This window comes from Hippoglossus stenolepis, chromosome 2, assembly GCF_022539355.2.
Source record: "Hippoglossus stenolepis isolate QCI-W04-F060 chromosome 2, HSTE1.2, whole genome shotgun sequence".
In the NCBI taxonomy this organism is placed as follows: Eukaryota; Metazoa; Chordata; class Actinopteri; order Pleuronectiformes; family Pleuronectidae; genus Hippoglossus; species Hippoglossus stenolepis.
The window spans coordinates 31,435,469-31,455,619 of NC_061484.1; the positions used below are offsets into that span (position 1 = coordinate 31,435,469).

The 20,151-nt window shown below is 44.2% G+C and overlaps 1 protein-coding gene across 1 annotated transcript; it reads left to right on the forward strand.

Annotated features, from left to right (window-relative positions):
- The first annotated feature begins 1,191 nt into the window (after positions 1–1,191).
- Positions 1,192–15,183, forward strand: gtpbp2b (GTP binding protein 2b). Its single transcript, XM_035167058.2, has 12 exons — positions 1,192–1,533; positions 3,755–3,781; positions 4,057–4,241; positions 4,375–4,486; positions 4,586–4,783; positions 5,062–5,236; positions 6,066–6,285; positions 12,460–12,595; positions 12,765–12,823; positions 13,055–13,226; positions 13,317–13,481; positions 14,050–15,183. The coding sequence occupies exons 1-12, from the start codon at positions 1,351–1,353 to the stop codon at positions 14,236–14,238; spliced, it is 1,821 nt and encodes a 606-aa protein (XP_035022949.1). The 5' UTR covers positions 1,192–1,350; the 3' UTR covers positions 14,239–15,183.
- Positions 15,184–20,151: the final 4,968 nt, after the last annotated feature.

Below are 20,151 nucleotides of genomic sequence, written 5' to 3' on the forward strand. Positions count from 1 at the left end.
ATGACTGATCTAGGCGACCTGGGTCACTACATCCAGGTGGAACCACCACTCTCCTGGGAGAGGCGCTGTCTTCAATGTGGACCACCCTGTTTACCATATGAATTGTCCTCAGACAGGTCAATCAAGACCATGCCCACAGCAGGAGCTTCTCAGGTAATGGACACTAGCCCACTGCCTCCAGCCTGCACCAAAACCTTGTTATCGATGTAGAGCACATACAGGCTCCTCTTCATGGCTCGATCTGTGATGACGGTCATGTGACGGCTTGCAAGATGGCTTGTGACCAGTTATCTGAACATTCACCTCAGAGTGTATAAGATTTGTACAAGTCAGATGTGTTTCCCCTTTGTGTCCAGCAGAGGGCAGCATAACAGCCAACATCCGAGAGAGGAGAGTTCATGAAAGTGACAGTGAAGCAGACCAGAACTGCGGTCGGGTCGAATCTCTGTGTGTGAAAATCAGGATATTTCAATAGAATTTTCTCTAGGGTGAGAACAGAAGGTGTTTTTTACTTTGTTCTGTCAGTATTTACACAAATCCTCAACTTCACAGGAGAGAACAATGTATGTACTCGAGTTTCACTGGAAGATTCTTGTCATTCACTGCTCTGCAAGTTGACATTGTCCTGCTACTGCTAAGGTTGGGACCAGAACCACAGAGCCCATCAAACACCGCGGTTCAACACACGTTCAGATCAGAGATCAGATATAATATAGGAGATAAAAGATCAGATAAGAGAAGTGAGTCCTTTATTAGTCCCTTATGAGGACTTCTTTAACCACAGTTTGAACTGTTACTCTGCCCTCAGGGTGTTGACATGCTGGAAGTTCTGAAGATCAGTTTCTGAGCTCCATCTGTCTGGATGTCCTCACTGATCCGGTCAGTACCATGTGGACACAACTTCTACAAAACCTACATCACTACACCTGGGGATATTAAGGAGCTCTTGCTGGTCCGGACGTCCAATCTGAGCTTGATTTACTGTTAATAAAGTTTCTCTGGTAGTTTTACTCTTGTTGAGTTAAGAACAGAGGATGTTGCTGCTTGTTAAGATCTATGAGACAAAATAAAATGTGATTATTGATTGATTGATTGATTGGTTGACTTCCTGTTGTAAACTCACTGGGACGATCTATGTCATCTGCTGTACTTTATTTTGAAGTCGTAAAGTACATTATTTTGACACTCCCAGGCGGAAGCAGGTGTTGTACAGCGGTGATGATGCTGAGGAGAGAGCATCTTCATCTTCATCAGTGTTAATGTGGAGGTGATGTCGCAGCGGAGATCTTCATCGGTGAATTATTCTTATTTCATCACCGTGAGTTCGAGTCCCGGTGACTGAGCCCAGCCATGGTGGATTTATCCCAAAGTGGTGCAGTTTCTCCCGGACACAGCAGACACGGACCGGGCTCCGGCCCCGGGAACACCGGAAGGAAAGCGAAGAAGTCCCGGACAAGAAGAAGCAAACGAGGCCGGAGGAGACGGAACAAAAAGACCCAGCGGAACAACCCTCCGCCGTTCCTGCCCCCGGAGGTAGCTCCCTCCGTTAGCCTTCCGTTAGCCCACAGTTAGCCCTCCGTTAGCCGTCCGTTAGCCGTCCGTTAGCCCACAGTTAGCCCTCCGTTAGCCGTCCGTTAGCCCTCCGTTAGCTCACAGTTAGCCCACCGTTAGCTCCCTCCGTTAGCCCTCGTTAGCTCACAGTTAGCTCCCCCTCCGTTAGCTCCCTCCGTTAGCCCACAGTTACCCTCCGTTAGCTCCCTCCGTTAGCCCACAGTTACCCTCCGTTAGCCCTCCGTTAGCCCACAGTTAGCCCTCCGTTAGCTCCCTCCGTTAGCCCACAGTTAGCCCTCCGTTAGCTCCCTCCGTTAGCCCACAGTTACCCTCCGTTAGCCCTCCGTTAGCCCACAGTTAGCCGGCTCCGCTAGCTGCTGCTGCTGGAGGGAGTGTTAACTTCAGTCACACAACATCATATGTAATAACACATGTGTAACGTGTGTTTATAACGTGTAGAATCTGTGAGTCAGCTGTTCACAAACAGCTGTACTGTTCACAGACGTCACACTGAGCTGCACTCACAAATGTGACTATTTCAAATATTCATGTGTCTGTGGTGAAGAACCTGAGGTCACAGAGGTCAAATAAGTCTCTGATGAAATCATTAAACCAGTTCATAAACTACCAGCGGTTGGTTTGGTGGTTTCAGCATCAAACCATCAGGAATATGAACTCAACACCAGGACTGAAAATAGACCTTAGGGTTGTTCACACTAATAAACTGTTTATAAAGTGATCTGTCAACTGGTTGTAATATTTACTAGTTCAACATATCAGTCATAAACCTGCATTAAAACACTTATTTACTCAGGTCCTAAAAGGAACTTGTATAATTACACACAGAATATTATTATGTGTAAAATGAAACTCAGCCTGTCCCTGAAGGACAAACTAAATGAGGTTCAATACTGTGGCTCGTCCTATTTACACATGTATTTATTATAATTATATGATTGAAATATAGTGACGTAACATGATGAAAGGGAGTATCAGCTGAAATAATTCATATTCAGAAAAATGTATTTGAGCTATAAACAGGGAATTAATGTCACCAAAACAGGTAAAAGACCAAAAAGAAAGTAAAAACTAACAATTTAGTTAGTGTGTTATGTCTAAATACTATACACTGTAAATATTGAACTAAAATGATTGAAAGTTTCCTCCTTCTCTCCCTGAACGTCTGTTCTCTGTGACTCTGCTGAGTGGGTTCCATCTCCTGGGAGAAGAACTGACTGAGAGTCAGCTTCAACTGTCACAACCAGCTGCAGCTGAAGAGTGAAGCTGAACTGAGATCAGTTAAAAACACTCTGAAGTTATTAAAAACCAGAGTTTATCTCCAGTATTCAGCAGGAAACTGTTAAAACATGAAGAATTCTGGATTCGTTACAGCAGCAGCTCTTCAGGGTCAGGAAGCAGAGGATCAGAATTACAGAGCTTCATTGTCCTTGCACAAAATACAAAATACAAAAAAACAACACGCACACATTCCTACACACACATCTGTCCACAATTATCATTAAATAATAGTAAGAAAGATAAAACCAGTATAATAAGAGCATCATATCATAAGCATCATAATGGGCACTGTAAGTAACATTGCACGAGTATAACCAGTGGATTGCTCTTCAAGTTAAAGAGTCTATGAGTTTGTCCTGAGATATTTTGATGATGCAGAGGCGGTGGCAGTACGGGGGGCTGTTTATCATAGTTCAGTGACGGCTCATGGGAAAAATCCTTATTCAGCCTGGAGGTGCTTTAAAGGTTCTGTTGTTCAGGATCTTTCAGGATGATGCTGCGGTGAAGATGTTCACCAGTGTGTTCAGAGGGAGTCCCAGTGTTTTCTGTGTTTATGATGATTTGTCTGTTGGCTGTGATACAACATGTAAAACACTCTGGATGGAACCGTGACAAAAGATTGTTTTAAGTCTTAACACAAAGTAGAGCTGCTGTTGAGCCTTTTTTACCACAGCAGTGGAGTTGGCTGACCATGTGAGGTCCTCAGTGATGGAGGTCCTTAAGAAGTTAAAACAGGAGACCCTGTCCAGGGGAGACCCTGTCCAGGGGAGACCCTGTCCAGAGGAGACCCTGTCCAGAGGTCCTCCTCATCAGTGATATTCACTGTTCAGTAGTGTTTCAGTTCAGTGAGATGGTGACATTGTTGTTAACGAAGCTCATCTCTCCTGTGTGTGTGTGTCTGCAGGCTGAAGAAGGGAACATTGAATATAAGGTAATTAAGTGTATTAATTGACTAAATGTTAATGTGAACTGCGGAACATTGTTTCTACTTATATAAGTTTGACTGAACTGTTGAACAGGGATTTTAGTTTCTTTAAAAATCATCTTCAGTCGTCGCAAATGAGATTAAACTCGGTGTCGTTGACTTGTATTTTGTTCATCAACCCAACCAAGATATTTGAAAATGAGAATTTGTTCACTACTATACCACATACACACAGACTCTGGATATTTGCTACATCATCATCTCTCTCTCTGCTGTCGTAGCTGAAGCTGGTGAACCCAACTCAGTATCGCTTCGAGCATCTGGCCACGCAGCTGAAGTGGCGCCTGCAGGAGGGCCGTGGCGAGGCCGTCTACCAGATTGGAGTGGAAGACAACGGCCTGCTGGTCGGCCTGACGGAGGCCGACATGAAGGCCTCGCTCAAAACCTTAAAGAGGATGGCGGAGAAGTAGGTGAACTCGTACATGTTTGTCTGAAGGTTGGAGGCATTTTCACAGTGTTTGACCGACAATCATCTTCACATCATTTTGAAAACACAGGTTGTTGTTAGTTTTCAGAATTAGTTTCTCGTGTGTCATCAGAGTCGGGGCTGACATCACTCTGCTCAGAGAGAGAGAGGTGGACTACGACTTTGACAGAAACACTCGGAAAATTGCAGAAGTCCTCATTCGAAAAGTTCCTGATGACCAGCAGGTGAGATTCTGTTCTCCAGGCACGTTTCTGTCAAGTCTGATGAAAGTGGAGCCACATGCTGATCATTCGATTCCCTCTCCTCATCATGGACGGGGACAGTTCCTGGACCTGCGGGTGGCAGTGCTGGGGAATGTGGACTCAGGAAAGTCGACCCTGTTAGGCGTCCTGACGCAGGGCGAGCTGGACAACGGGCGAGGCAGAGCGCGGCTCAACCTCTTCAGACATCTGCACGAGATCCAGACCGGACGCACGTCCAGCATCAGCTTCGAGATCCTGGGCTTCAACAGCAAAGGAGAGGTGATGGAATCATGAACCTAAGTCTGACTTTAATTTCTGACAGCTAACGACACGCTAACGATAGACGTAAGCGTAGGTGGAGAGTCTTTAGTCCAGAATATTGTACTGGTGTAAAATTTGCTTTGAATATTTCTGATGATGAGTCCAGCTTAAAACCTTTGAAAGCTTCAGAAGAAATATTCAAATCTAATGTTGAGATTACCACAGAATTCCCCTGAGCACATATCAGCTCCTCGTGTGATTTTAACGGCCTCGTCATCCTGTCGCGTGTCGAACAGGTTGTGAACTACAGTGAATCTCGGACAGCTGAGGAGATCTGCGAGAGCTCGTCCAAGATGATCACCTTCATCGACCTCGCCGGACACCACAAGTACCTGAAGACCACCATCTTCGGTCTCACCAGCTACTGCCCCGACTTCGCCATGCTGGTGGTGAGCGCCAACACCGGCATTGGTGAGCTGCAGCCACGCACGCCACCCACAGGAAGCAGCCATGTTAGACGTCACACCGTACATTGTGGTTCACAGGTCCCGGTGTTCCAATGATTGTACATAGGTTTTATATTAATCAACAAACTTCATCACATTCATGCAACAATTCATTTAGAAATAACAATTATTCTTTGCATCAATTAATAATAAGAATTTGACAATTACCTTTTTCTTCAGTTTATTCCGACTCGGTCGGATGTTCTGGCTCCGCTGAGGGTTAGGGTACATGTTAGGGTTACCCGTCCAATGGGAGGCGACCAGGTGACATCCTGATCTGATACCTGAACTATCTTTCTGTCACGGAGGAGCAGCAGCTTCAGTCTCTCATTGTCGTCTTCATCAACCTCATCTTCTTCATCTGCTTTAACTTACTGTTACAAATATGTCACAAAGAATAACCCTCACCCTTTTCTCCGGTGTTTCCCACTAAAAGCACCACTAGAGGTCAGAAGGGATCCGTCTCACACAGTTTATTTTTAAACCTTCAGATCAGGATTTAAGGGTTAAGTTTATTTTTATTTTTCAGTTTGTCTAAAGTAGACTCTCATACTTGGTACTTAATTTTAAAAAATGTATTTTGAATCATTGAGGAGACGGAACATGAAGATAAGATTGATCTCATCAGATGCTGTGGAATAATGATTTTACAATGTATTGGTTGAATTCAAGGAAAAATACTCAACGTATAATAAGCAACAACTGTGAAAATAATCAATAATATAAAAAACCAGCAGCTTCAGTGGCTTCTGGGTAATGAAGTCTGCGTGATGTTCCTGCTCTCGTCCATGCAGCCGGAACCACGCGGGAGCACCTGGGCCTGGCCATGGCGCTGAAGGTTCCCATCTTTATCGTGGTCAGTAAAGTGGATCTGTGTTCCCGTGGCACTGTGGAGCGAACCGTTCGACAGCTGGAGCGAGTCCTGAAGCAGCCGGGCTGCAACAAGGTCCCCATGGTGGTGTCCAACCCTGACGACGCCGTGACCGCCGCGCAGCAGTTCACTCAATCCACATGGTGGGTACAAATACTATTAAAGCTACTAATAATACTAATACTACAAGTACTTTTTAATACAACTACTAATACTACTGCTGCCTGTTCTCTGTGAGGTATGCTGCCTCTGATTCTTCCTGAAACTCGAGACGTATTCTCTCAGAGAGTCGGAAGCTTCATGTGTTTGTTGTTTCATTTGATCTGTTAGTTTTCAATCAATCAATCAAATCTTATTAGTATAGTCTCATATTCACAAATCCCAGTTTGTCTCAGAGGCTTCAACAAGGTGAGACGTCCTCTGTTCTTAACCCTCAACAGCTAAGCTACGATGGCGCCGAGGAAGGCTGCCGTGTCTCAAGCTCCCCCACAGCTCTGCTCTTTTTTCTCTTTTATCTGTTTTTTTGTTATTTATTCTACTTTATTTTGCATTGTGCACTCTGACAAAGCGAGCCCTATCATACTATATGATAGAGAACAACTTCTGCTCATCGGGTTGACGGTGAAAAACACTTTTTCACCGCCACCAGCAAACAAAGGAGATTACCCATGGCGCTGTTTACCTGTCGTACCTGGAGCACGGAGGCGACGAAGGAAACGAGGGTCGCGGGCCGGCGTCCTAGTCCGGCTGAGGAAACGTGAGAACCGGCCTCCACTACCAAGTATTCTTCTGGCTAATGTTCAGTCTCTGGACAACAAGCTGGACGAACTTCGGAGCTGGATGGCTTTTCAACGGGACATTAAGTTTTGTAACGTGATGGTTTTCACGGAGACCTGGCTCGACCCCTCGATCCCGGACTCCGCCATTGTTCCCGAGGGGGTCTCCATTCACCGCCAGGACCGGACAACAAACTCGGGGAAGAGCAAGGGAGGAGGTGTCTGCTGCATGGTGAACAATCTGTGGTGCTCAGATGTGGAGATTATTTCTTCGGACTGTTCTCCGGACCTGGAGCACCTCATGATCAGATGCCGACCTTATTACATCCCGAGGGAGTTTACATCGGTCGTTATTACAGCGGTGTACATTCCGCCACATGCCGACACTAATCAGGCACTGGACGAGCTGCATGCGGTTATCGACAGGACAGAGACATCACGGCCCGAGGCTGCGTTTATTGTGGCCGGTGATTTTAACAACGCCAAGATGAGGAAAGTCTTGCCGCGATACCACCAACACATCAGCTGTCCCACGCGCGAGCGAACACGCCGACCATGTTTACACTCCTTCCGGGATGCGTATAAGGCCCTCCCCGCCCCCATTCGGCAAATCGGATCACGCCTCAGTTCTGCTGCTGCCTTCCTATAGGCAGAAACTCAAACGTGACAGACCGGTGACTCGACCATTCAGCGGTGGACCGACCAATCAGACTCGGCTCACGGGACTGCTTCAGCATGACGGAGTGGTGCGGGTTCCAGGATGACAACATCAACACGTACACGGACGCGTCATCTGCTACATCAGCAAATGCATCGATGACGCTGCACTCCAGGATTACTGTACGATCATTCCCAAACCAGAAGCCCTGGATTAATGGTGACGTCCATGCAAAACTCAAAGCACGGACTGATGCCTACATCTCAGGGGATCTGGAGGAGTACAGGAAGTCCAGGTACGCGCTCCGGAGTGCTATTAGCAGTGCCAAGAGACATTACAGGGACAAGGTGGAGTCTCACTACAAGGGCTCCAACACAAGGGACATGTGGGCTGGACTCAAAACCATCTCTGACTACAAAGCAAAGACCAGCAGTGCGGATGTAGTGTCTGCATCTCTCCCAGAGGATCTGAACACCTTTTATGCTTTGAGAGCAACTCCCCGGCTGTGGAGATCCAAGAGGCCCAGGAGGACCGCTGCCCCCCAGTAATATCCAGGGCAGATGTGTGGAGATCACTTAACCGGATCAACACACGCAAGGCACCTGGACCTGATGGCATCACTGGCCGAGCTCTCAAGGTGTGTGCAGATCAGCTGGCAGATGTTTTCACAGACATTTTCAACCTGTCACTGCTCCAGTCTGTAGTCCCCGCATGTTTCAAGGAGACCATCATTGTCCCTGTTCCCAAAAAAACAAAAACCCTCTGCCTGAACGACTACCGCCCAGTAGTACTCACTTCCACCATCATGAAGTGTTTTGAGCGGCTCGTCAACCCTTCATCACCTCCTCCCTCCCTGACTCTCTGGACCCTCTTCAGTTTGCCTACAGGCCAGATAGGTCGACTGCAGATGCCATCTCCCTCACCCTTCACACTGCCCTCTCCCACCTGGACCAGAGGGACACATGTGAGAATGCTGTTCATTGACTACAGTTCAGCATTCAATACCATCGTTCCCCTGAAGCTCGTCACCAAGCTCAGAGACCTTGGGCTCAACATCGCCCTCCGTGACTGGATTCTGAACTTCCTGACGGGCAGACCACAGGCGGTGCGGATAGGCAGCACCACATCCTCCACCCTGACTCTAACACCGGTGCCCCCCAGGGCTGTGTGCTCAGTCCTCTCCTGTCCTCCCTGTTCACGCATCACTGCGTGGCCGCCACAGCTCCAACACCATCGTTAAGTTTGCTGATGACACGACGATGAGAAGGCCTACAGAGAGGAGGTCAGAGCCCTGACATCTTGGTGCCAGGACAACAACCTCCATCTCAACGTCAGCAAAACAAAGGAGCTGATCGTGGACTACAGGAAGAGACAAGGAGTAGAACATGCCCCCCTCTCCATCAACGGAACTACGGTGGAGCGAGTCAGCAGCTTCAGGTTCCTCGGGGTTCACATCAGTGATGACCTGACCTGGACCCATCACGCAGACTCAATCAGGAAGACGGCCAGACAGCGGCTCTTCTTCCTCCGCAGGCTGCGGAGGCTCAACATGGATGCCAGGATTCTCTGCAACTTCTACAGGTGCACCATAGAGAGCATCCTGACTGGCTGCATCACCGCCTGGTACGGCAGCTGCACCGCCCTGAACCGTAAGGCTTTACAGAGGGTGGTGAAGTCTGCCCAGCACATCACCAGGACGGAGCTACCATCCATGGAGGACCTCAACACCCAGCGGTGTAGGAAGAAGGCCAACCGGATCATTAAAGATCCCTTTCACCCCAGCCATAAACTGTTCTGCCTGCTGCCGTCTGGCCGACGGTACCGCAGCATCCGGGCCCCCCCCCCACCAGGCTCAGAGACAGTTTCATCCCCCAGGACATAAGACTTTTAAACTCCTCCAATCTGTCATAACTCTGCACCTTAGCATATTTGCACTATTGCACACACTTGCACTATTGTTTTTCTTTTTTCTTTGGGTGTATATATATATTTTAGATATGTATATTTTATTTTAAATTTTAAATTTTGATTGAGCATTGTTATAAGAGAGCCTGTGACCCAAGCATTTCATTGCAAGCGACTGCTTGATGTTATCGTTGTGCATATGACAATAAACTCTTGAATCTTGAATCTTGAAAGAGTCAAACTACTAAAACCTTTAACAGGTAAAGAAGGTAGAAACCTCAGAGACACACGTGAGGATCCGTCTCCCAGGACGGACACAAGTGAACAGATGTCCCGTGGAACAGAGAACATCAGAGAGATCAGAGTATTTACAGCTTTGATTAGAATAAACACTTTGTAGCTGAAGGTCAATGAACTGATGGATTATTGTCAGTAATGGTCGAGTATCTGAGGAGAAATATTATATATCAAGCAGACTTTTTGTGATCACAGTCCACAGTCAGGATCCACCACGATCAGGATCCACCATCAAGATCAGGATCCACCATCAAGATCAGGATCCACCATCAAGATCAGGATCCACCACGATCAGGATCCACCATCAAGATCAGGATCCACCATCGTCCACAATCATGATCCACTGCCACCATCAGCTGCCACCTCGATCGTGGTCCACCACCACTATCAGATGCCAACACGATAAAGGATCCACCATTATTATCACGATCTCTGATTCTCGATCCACCATCATAATCCACGATGTGGATCTGCGGACGATAAGGCAAAGGGACTCCGGGGAAGAAGTCCAGTCAGTAACATGTGTTGATGAGATATTAATATCTTTGATGTGATGAGGATGGAGAAGAGGAAGGAGAAGCTGGGAAGAGAAGCTCCGTGTGTCATGTGACCCCCGACCTTCTAGACCTATACCAGCAGAACTAAGATCAGGTCTAAGACAAACCTGGACCGGCTCTAACTATAAGCTTTATCCTAAAGGAAGGTTTGAATCTTCAACGTTCAGAGGGAGTCTGCCTCCACAACTGAAGCTGAGATGATTCCACAGGAGAGGAGCTTGATGCTGAAGCTCTGGCTCCTCCTCTGCTTTAGAGACTTTAGGGACGACAGCCTGAATTCTGGGAGCTCAGGGCTCTAGTGGTGATAAGGTACTATCAGCTCTTTAAGGTTTGATGCTGCCATATTATTAATGTAGGTGAGGAGGAGGATTTTAAATTCTCAATGTAACAGGAAGCCAGTGTAGTGAAGCTAACACAGGAGACATGTGGTCTCTGGTCCTGGTTCTCTTCAGGACACGTGCTGCAGCATTTAGGACAAGCTGCAGAGTCTTTAACGACTTCCTGCTGGAGCCTGATAATAAGGAATTACAATAATCACGTCTGGATGGAACAAAGGCCTGGACTCGTTCTTCTGCATCTTTTTGAGACATGTCTGATGTTTGAGATGTTAAACCAGTGGAAGAGGGCGGTCCTAGAAATGTGTTTTAAGTGAGAATCAAAGGACAAATCGGGATCAAAGATCACTCCCAAGGTAACAGTTTTAGTTTCACATTGTAATTTAGGGACTAAAGAATTTTAGCTGACATACGTACGTCCTGTCGTCATCACCTACGTGGGCGGAGTCTACCTATACTTGACTCTGATTGGTTTCTAGACGGCGTCTGACGTGGGTGTGTTGTCAGTCGGGGGGGTAGTAGTCTTTCTCTTTGAATGAAGGAAATTAATGAAGCTTCATTTGGTTGCCATGGTAACATCATGGTGGTATTACTACCAGCATCAGCACCTTCAGGCGCAGTACTCCACAGTACTACAGTACCACAGTACTCCACAGTACTCCACAGTACTACAGTACTCCACAGTACTCCACACTAGTTCAAATGCACCAAGTGAACGTCCTCGTGGTTCAAACATTATATCGTCTGAGGTGAAGACTGCAGCTGCTTCCTCTTCTTCATCTTCATCTCCTTCTTCTTCTATTGTTTAATTCTGTCTCTACTTCCTGTGATTGGTCCAAACTCTCCAACAAAGTGTTTTCACTGCAAACCAACAGAACCAGGTTCAGTTTGATCCAGACCCAGAACTCCTCTTCTGCTCTGAGGAACCTTTCACACCTGATGTTCAGCTTCAGACTGAACTGAAGAGTCTGAAGCTCTGAACCAGACAAGGTGTGAAAGAGTCTTCAGTCTGTGTCAGGTGTGAGCAGACAGAGCTCAGTTACCTCCTCCTCATCTCGTCTGGATCCATCTGTGTTTGGAAACTAGAAACTGAGATTGATCGTAAGTTGCTCATAACATGATGATAAAATCCTTGTCAACCAGTTGACTAAGTTTTGATCCTTCAGTTTCTTGAGCTGCTTTCAGACATGCACAGAACTCTGCAGGAGGAGGTTCATGAGGTTCTACAGTTTGTCTTCCTCCTCCTGAGCTCCTGTATAAAGTCTAGATCCAGGAGCAGTGTGAACACAGCAGAGGATCCTCCACTGATTCACTGAGTGGGGGGGGAGGAGCTTCTAACACGGGACACAAATGTCTCTGGTGAAGAAGTGCTGACACACAGGTGATGTAAACATGATCACATGACCTCTGCAGCAGAGGTAACACGTCACTTCCTGTCTCTGTCTGCTGCACCCGGCTGCCCCCCCCTCTCACCTGAACCATGAGGAGGATCTGATGCTGTGAACGAGTCTGTGCAGAAAACCTGCTGCTGAGTTGTTCAGCTGGGAAACACAAACTCTGGAGAAGCTCTGGAGACGAGTCTCTGGATTCCACCTGGAGCTCAGGTCTGAAAACAGCTTCAGTTACAGAATATTTCACTTTTCCTGGAAACCACCAACATTGAAAAGTTAAAAACACAAAAAAATGATTCAGCTCAACTTTCAAAACATCAACAGAAACGACCAGTTTGTTATAAGTTGTACATTCTGTGTGTGTGTGTGTGTGTGTGTGTGTGTGTGTGTGTGTGTAGCATCACGCCCATCTTCACTCTGTCCGCTGTGTCTGGAGAGAGTCTGAACCTCCTGAAGGTTTTTCTGAACATCCTCCCTCCACTGAGCAACAGCAAAGAGCAGGAGGAGCTGATGCAGCAGCTCACTGAGTTCCAGGTAACACACACACACACACACACACACACACACACACACACACACACACACACACACACACACACACACAGAAAACATTTTGAGCTGCCTTAAAGGGTTAGTTCATCCATTCAGTTCAACTTTTACATGTACATTGATTTGAAGTGAAGATTTTCTTCTTGTGTTTCAGGTGGATGAGATTTACTCAGTTCCAGATGTTGGGACTGTGGTGGGAGGAACTCTGTACAGGTGAGGTAACAGCTGGTTCACATCTGGATCATTTCATATTAGTCTGACAAGAATAACATGCGACAGGGAAAAGGAGATTTTTAGGAATAAAGTTGAAATATTTTAGTAAAAAACATTTCTTGAAATCTACAGTTTACGTTAATATCAGGTATGTGATGAGGCTTCTTTTAAAGGGTGTGTGTGTGTTTGTGTGTGTGTGTGTGTTTGTGTGGTTTATGTGTGTGTGTCCAGTGGAGTGTGCAGGGAGGGCGAGCGGCTCGTGGTCGGTCCGACAGACGAAGGGCGTTTCCTGAGGCTGAAGGTCGGCAGCATCCAGAGGAACCGCTCGGCCTGCAGGGTGCTGAGAGCCGGACAGGCCGCCACGCTGGCTCTGGGAAACTTTGACCGCTCACTGCTGCGCAAGGTCAGAGGTCACGTAGCCAAAGAGCGTGCACGTGGAAGATGATTCCAGACTCGCTCAGTCGATCAACAAATGATCTGTGGCACTTTGCAGGGCATGGTGATGGTCAGCCCCAAGATGAACCCGACAATCGGCTGTCAGTTCGAAGCCGCCATCGTCCTGCTCTTCCACGCCAAGACTTTCCGCAGGGGGTCACAGGTCACCGTGCACGTCGGCAATGTCAGGCAGACCGCCACAGTGGAGTGCCTACACGGAAAGGTCAGTTTTCTTTGTTCATGCGGAGCCACAATCGCTTCTTCAATTTGTGAGGGTTGAACGTGTCACATGACCTCTCACTAAGAAACCGAACAAGCTGATGAAGATGTTGATGAAGATGAAGGTTCTGTGCTGACGACTGGAGCCTTCATTTAAAATCTCACATCCCCACAAACCACAGAGTGAAAAGACCTTTTTACTTTTGATTATGAATGTGCGGCTCATTCTGTGCATGCGTTAAAAAGATTAACCCGTTAATTCCTCAAATTAATCATCCCACGTTAACGCGTTAATTTTGACAGCCCTAATTATTGTACATTTTCAATCAAATTTTATTTGTATAGCACCAAATCATAACTCATAACTCATAACTCTTAACTCTTAACTCTCCAGGCTCTTTACATAGAAGGCCGAGACCTTAACTAGAGAAGTCCTGGACAAACTTTGTTTCCCAGATTGTGTTACTTCTATGTCTAGGATGTGAGTTATTAGTTGTTATGTGTTGCTGCTGGAACACTGTAATATTCCTTCTGGGAGGAATAAAGTATCTCTCTCTCTCTCCCTGCTGCAGGACGAGCTGCGTACTGGCGAGCGAGCTGTGGTTCGATTCCGCTTCATCAAACACCCTGAGTATCTGCGGCTGGGCGCCAAGCTGCTCTTCAGGGAGGGCGTCACTAAAGGCATCGGCCATGTCACAGGCCTGCTGCCGCCCTTCCAGAACCACGACCAGAACGTGGACCAGAACCTGCAGGAGCATTAACGCCTCCTCCGTCATCAACAGATGTTGAGCTCCATGAGAACTTTGACCGCCCACACGCAACCAATGCTCCTCTGATGGGGTTTACATCCCCGCCACATGTCTGCAGATTAATCCGCCTGTCCTGGATCTATAGTCACATCCTCCCTCGCTCCTGCTGCGGCGCCGTCAGACTCCATCATCATCATCATCTTCATCTTCCTGGCAGCAGCTGCTCGTCTTAAGTTAAAGCTGCAGACCTTAACCCTGGATGGTTAATCTGACACAGATTGATTTAAGATGCTGTCATGAGAAGCAGGATAACGTTTGAGGAGGATTTGAGGAAACATTTTAAAGTGGTGCGATGCCGTCATCAGACGCTGGACAGGAAGTGTCGACCTGGCTCCTCCCACTCCCTCAAACTGCACATGCTGTGACTGGAGGTGAAATTTGAAGAGTGAAAAGATTTGTTTCTTTTCAACAGCTGAGGTGGATTTTCTTTTATAGTTTGTGGATTAGTTCATGAATCCATGATGAGTTTGTGGAGGAAAATGACTCCATATTGACTTTGCATTGTGAATTTGCTTCGTTTACCTTCATCAGTCTCAGTTCAGTCCAAACAAAGAGTCGGAAATGGCTTTTTTTTAGCTCCGTCATCCTACGAGGAGAAACTGCTTGTTCACAGACGATTGAACAGACGTCTCCGATCAGATTAGCTGGACACAAAGCCAGCAGCATGTTAGAAAGTGGCTTATTGTGGCTAGCTAGCATTAGCATGGGACTTCAGCAGCTCAGCGCTGTCGAGCTTCAGCTCATTTAAACTCTCAGCTCTTGATTTAAGAGCAGCAATTACTCTTTTATGTGTTAAAGGAGACACATTCTGTTCATGTTGATCATTTAATTCGTGTTATGACTGTAAAATGTTTACATTCTCTAATGTAATGAAATTAAAAGACATCACGTTCCTCACTGTCCATCGCTGCTGTTCCTCTCTTCAGCCTCCGTCTCAAACACTTGGTTTTAGCTCCTGTCTCTTTAAGACCCTCCTGCTCTGATTGGTCAGCTTCCATCAAAAGGTGTTAAGTTAAGTTAAGTTTGGGTGGGATCATTGACGTCAAGTTCAGGAGCAAGAGAGAAACTCTTCAAACACCAGACCTGTGTAACACAGTTGAGCAGTTGACTTTAAATCTGTGAAGAGTCACCGAAGCTCCTGCATTTAGCTGCTGTGTCTAACCTGAGAGTGGGAGAGAGGCGGGGTTAACAGTCACACAGGACCCGCCCACACACAGGTCCCGCCCCTCACACTGACAGTGTGAACAGAGTTTTCATGATGGACCAACGCTGTGAAACAATCAGCTTCAGGATCAGAAGCATCAGTTTGTGTCGTGTCAGAGTCCGAGTGTCGTCACGGAGCTTTACACTTTAAACACTCATCAAGTTATTCTGACCTGAACAGAGCTGAGGTTTATTTACACACACACACACACACACACACACGCACACGCACACGCACACACACACTAGAGGAAAAGCTGAAATACAAACCAAATACAATAGAAACAAACTAAACTTTTGTCCGTGAGGGGGGACAGGGACAGAGAGGTTCTCCTCCACTGACCAGGAGTGGTCAGTGGGACCAAGCCCCAGACTGGGAGATGTTGGTGGACGTGGGCCAGGAGGAAAGATCCCACCTGGGCCCCAGGATGCTAGAGACATGTACCCAGATCAACCTGTGGGGTCTGAAACACCTGATGACACTAAAGTACACAACTGAAGACATGTCCCTAACATCCACTGGTCACGAACATCGATGACGTCAACTGGCAGAACGTACATTACGTATTCTCCATCTTGTCTTATGTTTAAAAAGGGAAAGTGTTTAGTTAAAAGGCAAAGAGGTAATGACGTCTGATGTACTGAGCAGCGACATGGTTTTCACTTCCATAGTACTTCCATAGTACTTCCATTGTACTTTCATAGTACTTCCATAGTGCTGCCGTACAAGCCAGTAGCCAGTCGGATTTACCTTTAGCCTCAGCGTACTATCACGTTTGGCCGGTATAATTGATTACAAGCCCAAAGCACTTGATGGCGCTAAGGAGCACAGTTATGTCCCTAACATCTACTGGTAGCTGGTAACCTGAATTGTGCAGAAGACCTTGAAACATACAAGGGTTATTCAACATCTCGTCCTATGTTCGCAATTATGAATAATGCACTTTTACCAAGTGAGAAGTTTCCTTGCACATATCAAAGCAGAATTGATATTGTACAATGAAATACCCTGAACAATAATAATAATGAACAATAATTAACAATAATTTAGTATGACCCTCGATGGGTGTTATGAAATTTAAAATAATAAAACATTAAAAAAATGAATCTTGACATGAGTTTCGACAGAAAAACCTTTTTCTACTTCATTGTCTTTGATCCTCTCGTGTGATCCTTCATGTCCGTCATCATCATCACCTCCAGAAACAACGTTCTATCTTTCCACCCGTTTGTTGATTTGCTGTTCAGCGTCACATTGGAACGTTTGTTTCATATTAGACGACAGAGGTCGATGTTTTTGTCGTGAAGGAGGAAACACATCATGTTTCTGAGGAAATAAAAAGTTGGATCATCTGCGAAAATGTACAAATGAAACATTCTCTGTGATTTAAAATAGAACCAATAACTACATAAACACAATGAGTGACTGTATATAAAGACCATTAGTGAGTGTATATAAAGACCATCAGTGACTGTATATAAAGATGATCAGTGAGTGTATATAAAGATGATCAGTAACTGTATATAAAGACCATCAGTGACTGTATATAAAGATGATTAGTGACTGTATATAAAGACCATCAGTGACTGTATATAAAGATGATCAGTGACTGTATATAAAGACGATCAGTGACTGTATATAAAGATGATCAGTGACTGTATATAAAGAGGATCAGTGTCTGTATATAAAGATGATCAGTGACTATATATAAACACCATCAGTGACTGTATATAAAGAGGATCAGTGACTGTATATAAAGACAATCAGTGACTATATATAAAGATGATCAGTGTCTGTATATAAAGATGATCAGTGACTGTATATAAAGATGATCAGTGACTGTATATAAAGACAATCAGTGACTATATATAAAGATGATCAGTGACTGTATATAAAGATGATCAGTGACTGTATATAAAGACCATCAGTGACTGTATATAAAACCATCAGTGACTGTATATAAAGATGATCAGTGACTGTATATAAAGATGATCAGTGACTGTATATAAAGACCATCAGTGACTGTATATAAAGACCATCAGTGACTGTATATAAAGATGATCAGTGACTGTATATAAAGATGATCAGTGACTGTATATAAAGACCATCAGTGACTGTATATAAAGATGATCAGTGACTGTATATAAAGATGATCAGTGACTGTATATAAAGATGATCAGTGACTGTATATAAAGACCATCAGTGACTGTATATAAAGATGATCAGTGACTGTATATAAAGATGATCAGTGTCTGTATATAAAGAGGATCACTGACTGTATATAAAGATGATCAGTGACTGTATATAAAGAGGATCAGTGACTGTATATAAAGATGATCAGTGACTGTATATAAAGAGGATCAGTGACTGTATATAAAGATGATCAGTGTTTGTATATAAAGATGATCAGTGACTATATATAAACACCATCAGTGACTGTATATAAATACCATCAGTGACTGTATATAAAGAGGATCAGTGACTGTATATAAAGACAATCAGTGACTATATATAAAGATGATCAGTGTCTGTATATAAAGACAATCAGTGACTGTATATAAAGACAATCAGTGACTATATATAAAGATGATCAGTGACTGTATATAAAGATGATCAGTGACTGTATATAAAGAGGATCAGTGACTGTATATAAAGACCATCAGTGACTGTATATAAAGACCATCAGTCACTGTATATAAAGATGATCAGTGACTGTATATAAAGATGATCAGTGACTGTATATAAAGACCATCAGTGACTGTATATAAAGACCATCAGTGACTGTATATAAAGATGATCAGTGACTGTATATAAAGACAATCAGTGACTGAATATAAAGATGATCAGTGACTGTATATAAAGACCATCAGTGACTGTATATAAAGACAATCAGTGACTGTATATAAAGACAATCAGTGACTGTATATAAAGACCATCAGTGACTGTATATAAAGACAATCAGTGACTGTATATAAAGATGATCAGTGACTGTATATAAAGATGATCAGTGACTGTATATAAAAACCATCAGTGACTGTATATAAAGACCATCAGTGACTGTATATAAAGATGATCAGTGACTGTATATAAAGACAATCAGTGACTGTATATAAAGATGATCAGTGACTGTATATAAAGATGATCAGCTGACTGTATATAAAGACCATCAGTGACTGTATATAAAGAGGATCAGTGACTGTATATAAAGATGATCAGTGACTGTATATAAAGACCATCAGTGACTGAATATAAAGATGATCAGTGACTGTATATAAAGATGATCAGTGACTGTATATAAAGACCATCAGTGACTGTATATAAAGACAATCAGTGACTGTATATAAAGAGGATCAGTGACTGTATATAAAGACCATCAGTGACTGTATATAAAGACATCAGTGACTGTATATAAAGACAATCAGTGACTGAATATAAAGATGATCAGTGACTGTATATAAAGACCATCAGTGACTGTATATAAAGACCATCAGTGACTGTATATAAAGACATCAGTGACTGTATATAAAGATGATCAGTGACTGTATATAAAGACCATCAGTGACTGTATATAAAGACCATCAGTGACTGTATATAAAGACGATCAGTGACTGTATATAAAGATGATCAGCGACTGTATATAAAGACCATCAGCGACTGTATATAAAGATGATCAGCGACTGTATATAAAGACCATCAGTGACTGTATATAAAGATGATCAGTGACTGTATATAAAGAGGATCAGTGACTGTATATAAAGATGATCAGTGACTGTATATAAAGACCATCAGTGACTGTATATAAAGACCATCAGTGACTGTATATAAAGATGATTAGTGTCTGTATATAAAGACCATCAGTGACTGTATATAAAGATCATCAGTGACTGTATATAAAGATGATCAGTGACTGTATATAAAGATGATCAGTGACTGTATATAAAGATGATCAGTGACTGTATATAAAGACCATCAGTGACTGTATATAAAGACCATCAGTGACTGTATATAAAGAGATCAGTGACTGTATATAAAGATCATCAGGACCGTATATAAAGATGATCAGTGACTGTATATAAAGAGGATCAGTGACTGTATATAAAGATGATCAGTGACTGTATATAAAGATGATCAGTGACTGTATATAAAGATGATCAGTGACTGTATATAAAGACCATCAGTGACTGTATATAAAGATGATCAGTGACTGTATATAAAGACCATCAGTGACTGTATATAAAGATGATCAGTGAGTGTATATAAAGATGATCAGTGACTGTATAAAGAGATCAGGAGTGACGTCTGTATATAAAGATGATCAGTGACTGTATATAAAGAGGATCAGTGACTGTATATAAAGACCTGAGAAAAGATCAGTGACTGTATATAAAGAGATCAGTGACTGTATATAAAGACGATCAGTGACTGTATATAAAGATGATCAGTGACTGTATATAAAGACCAGCTGTGATCAGTAACCCAGTGACTGTATATAAAGATGATCAGTGACTGTATATAAAGACCATCAGTGACTGTATATAAAGACCATCAGTGACTGTATATAAAGTCAGTACTAGATCAGTGACTGTATATAAAGACCATCAGTGACTGTATATAAAGATGATCAGTGACTGTATATAAAGAGGATCAGTGACTGTATATAA

What these genes read in the sequence shown, in the direction of transcription:
- gtpbp2b (XM_035167058.2), top strand. Translation starts at nt 1,351, where the DNA reads ATGGTGGATTTATCCCAAAGTGGTGCAGTTTCTCCCGGACACAGCAGA. An exon ending in GTGGGAGGAACTCTGTACAG is followed by an intron (nt 12,824 to 13,054) that starts GTGAGGTAACAG and finishes GTGTGTGTCCAG; the next exon opens with TGGAGTGTGCAGGGAGGGCG. An exon ending in ACCGCTCACTGCTGCGCAAG is followed by an intron (nt 13,227 to 13,316) that starts GTCAGAGGTCAC and finishes GGCACTTTGCAG; the next exon opens with GGCATGGTGATGGTCAGCCC.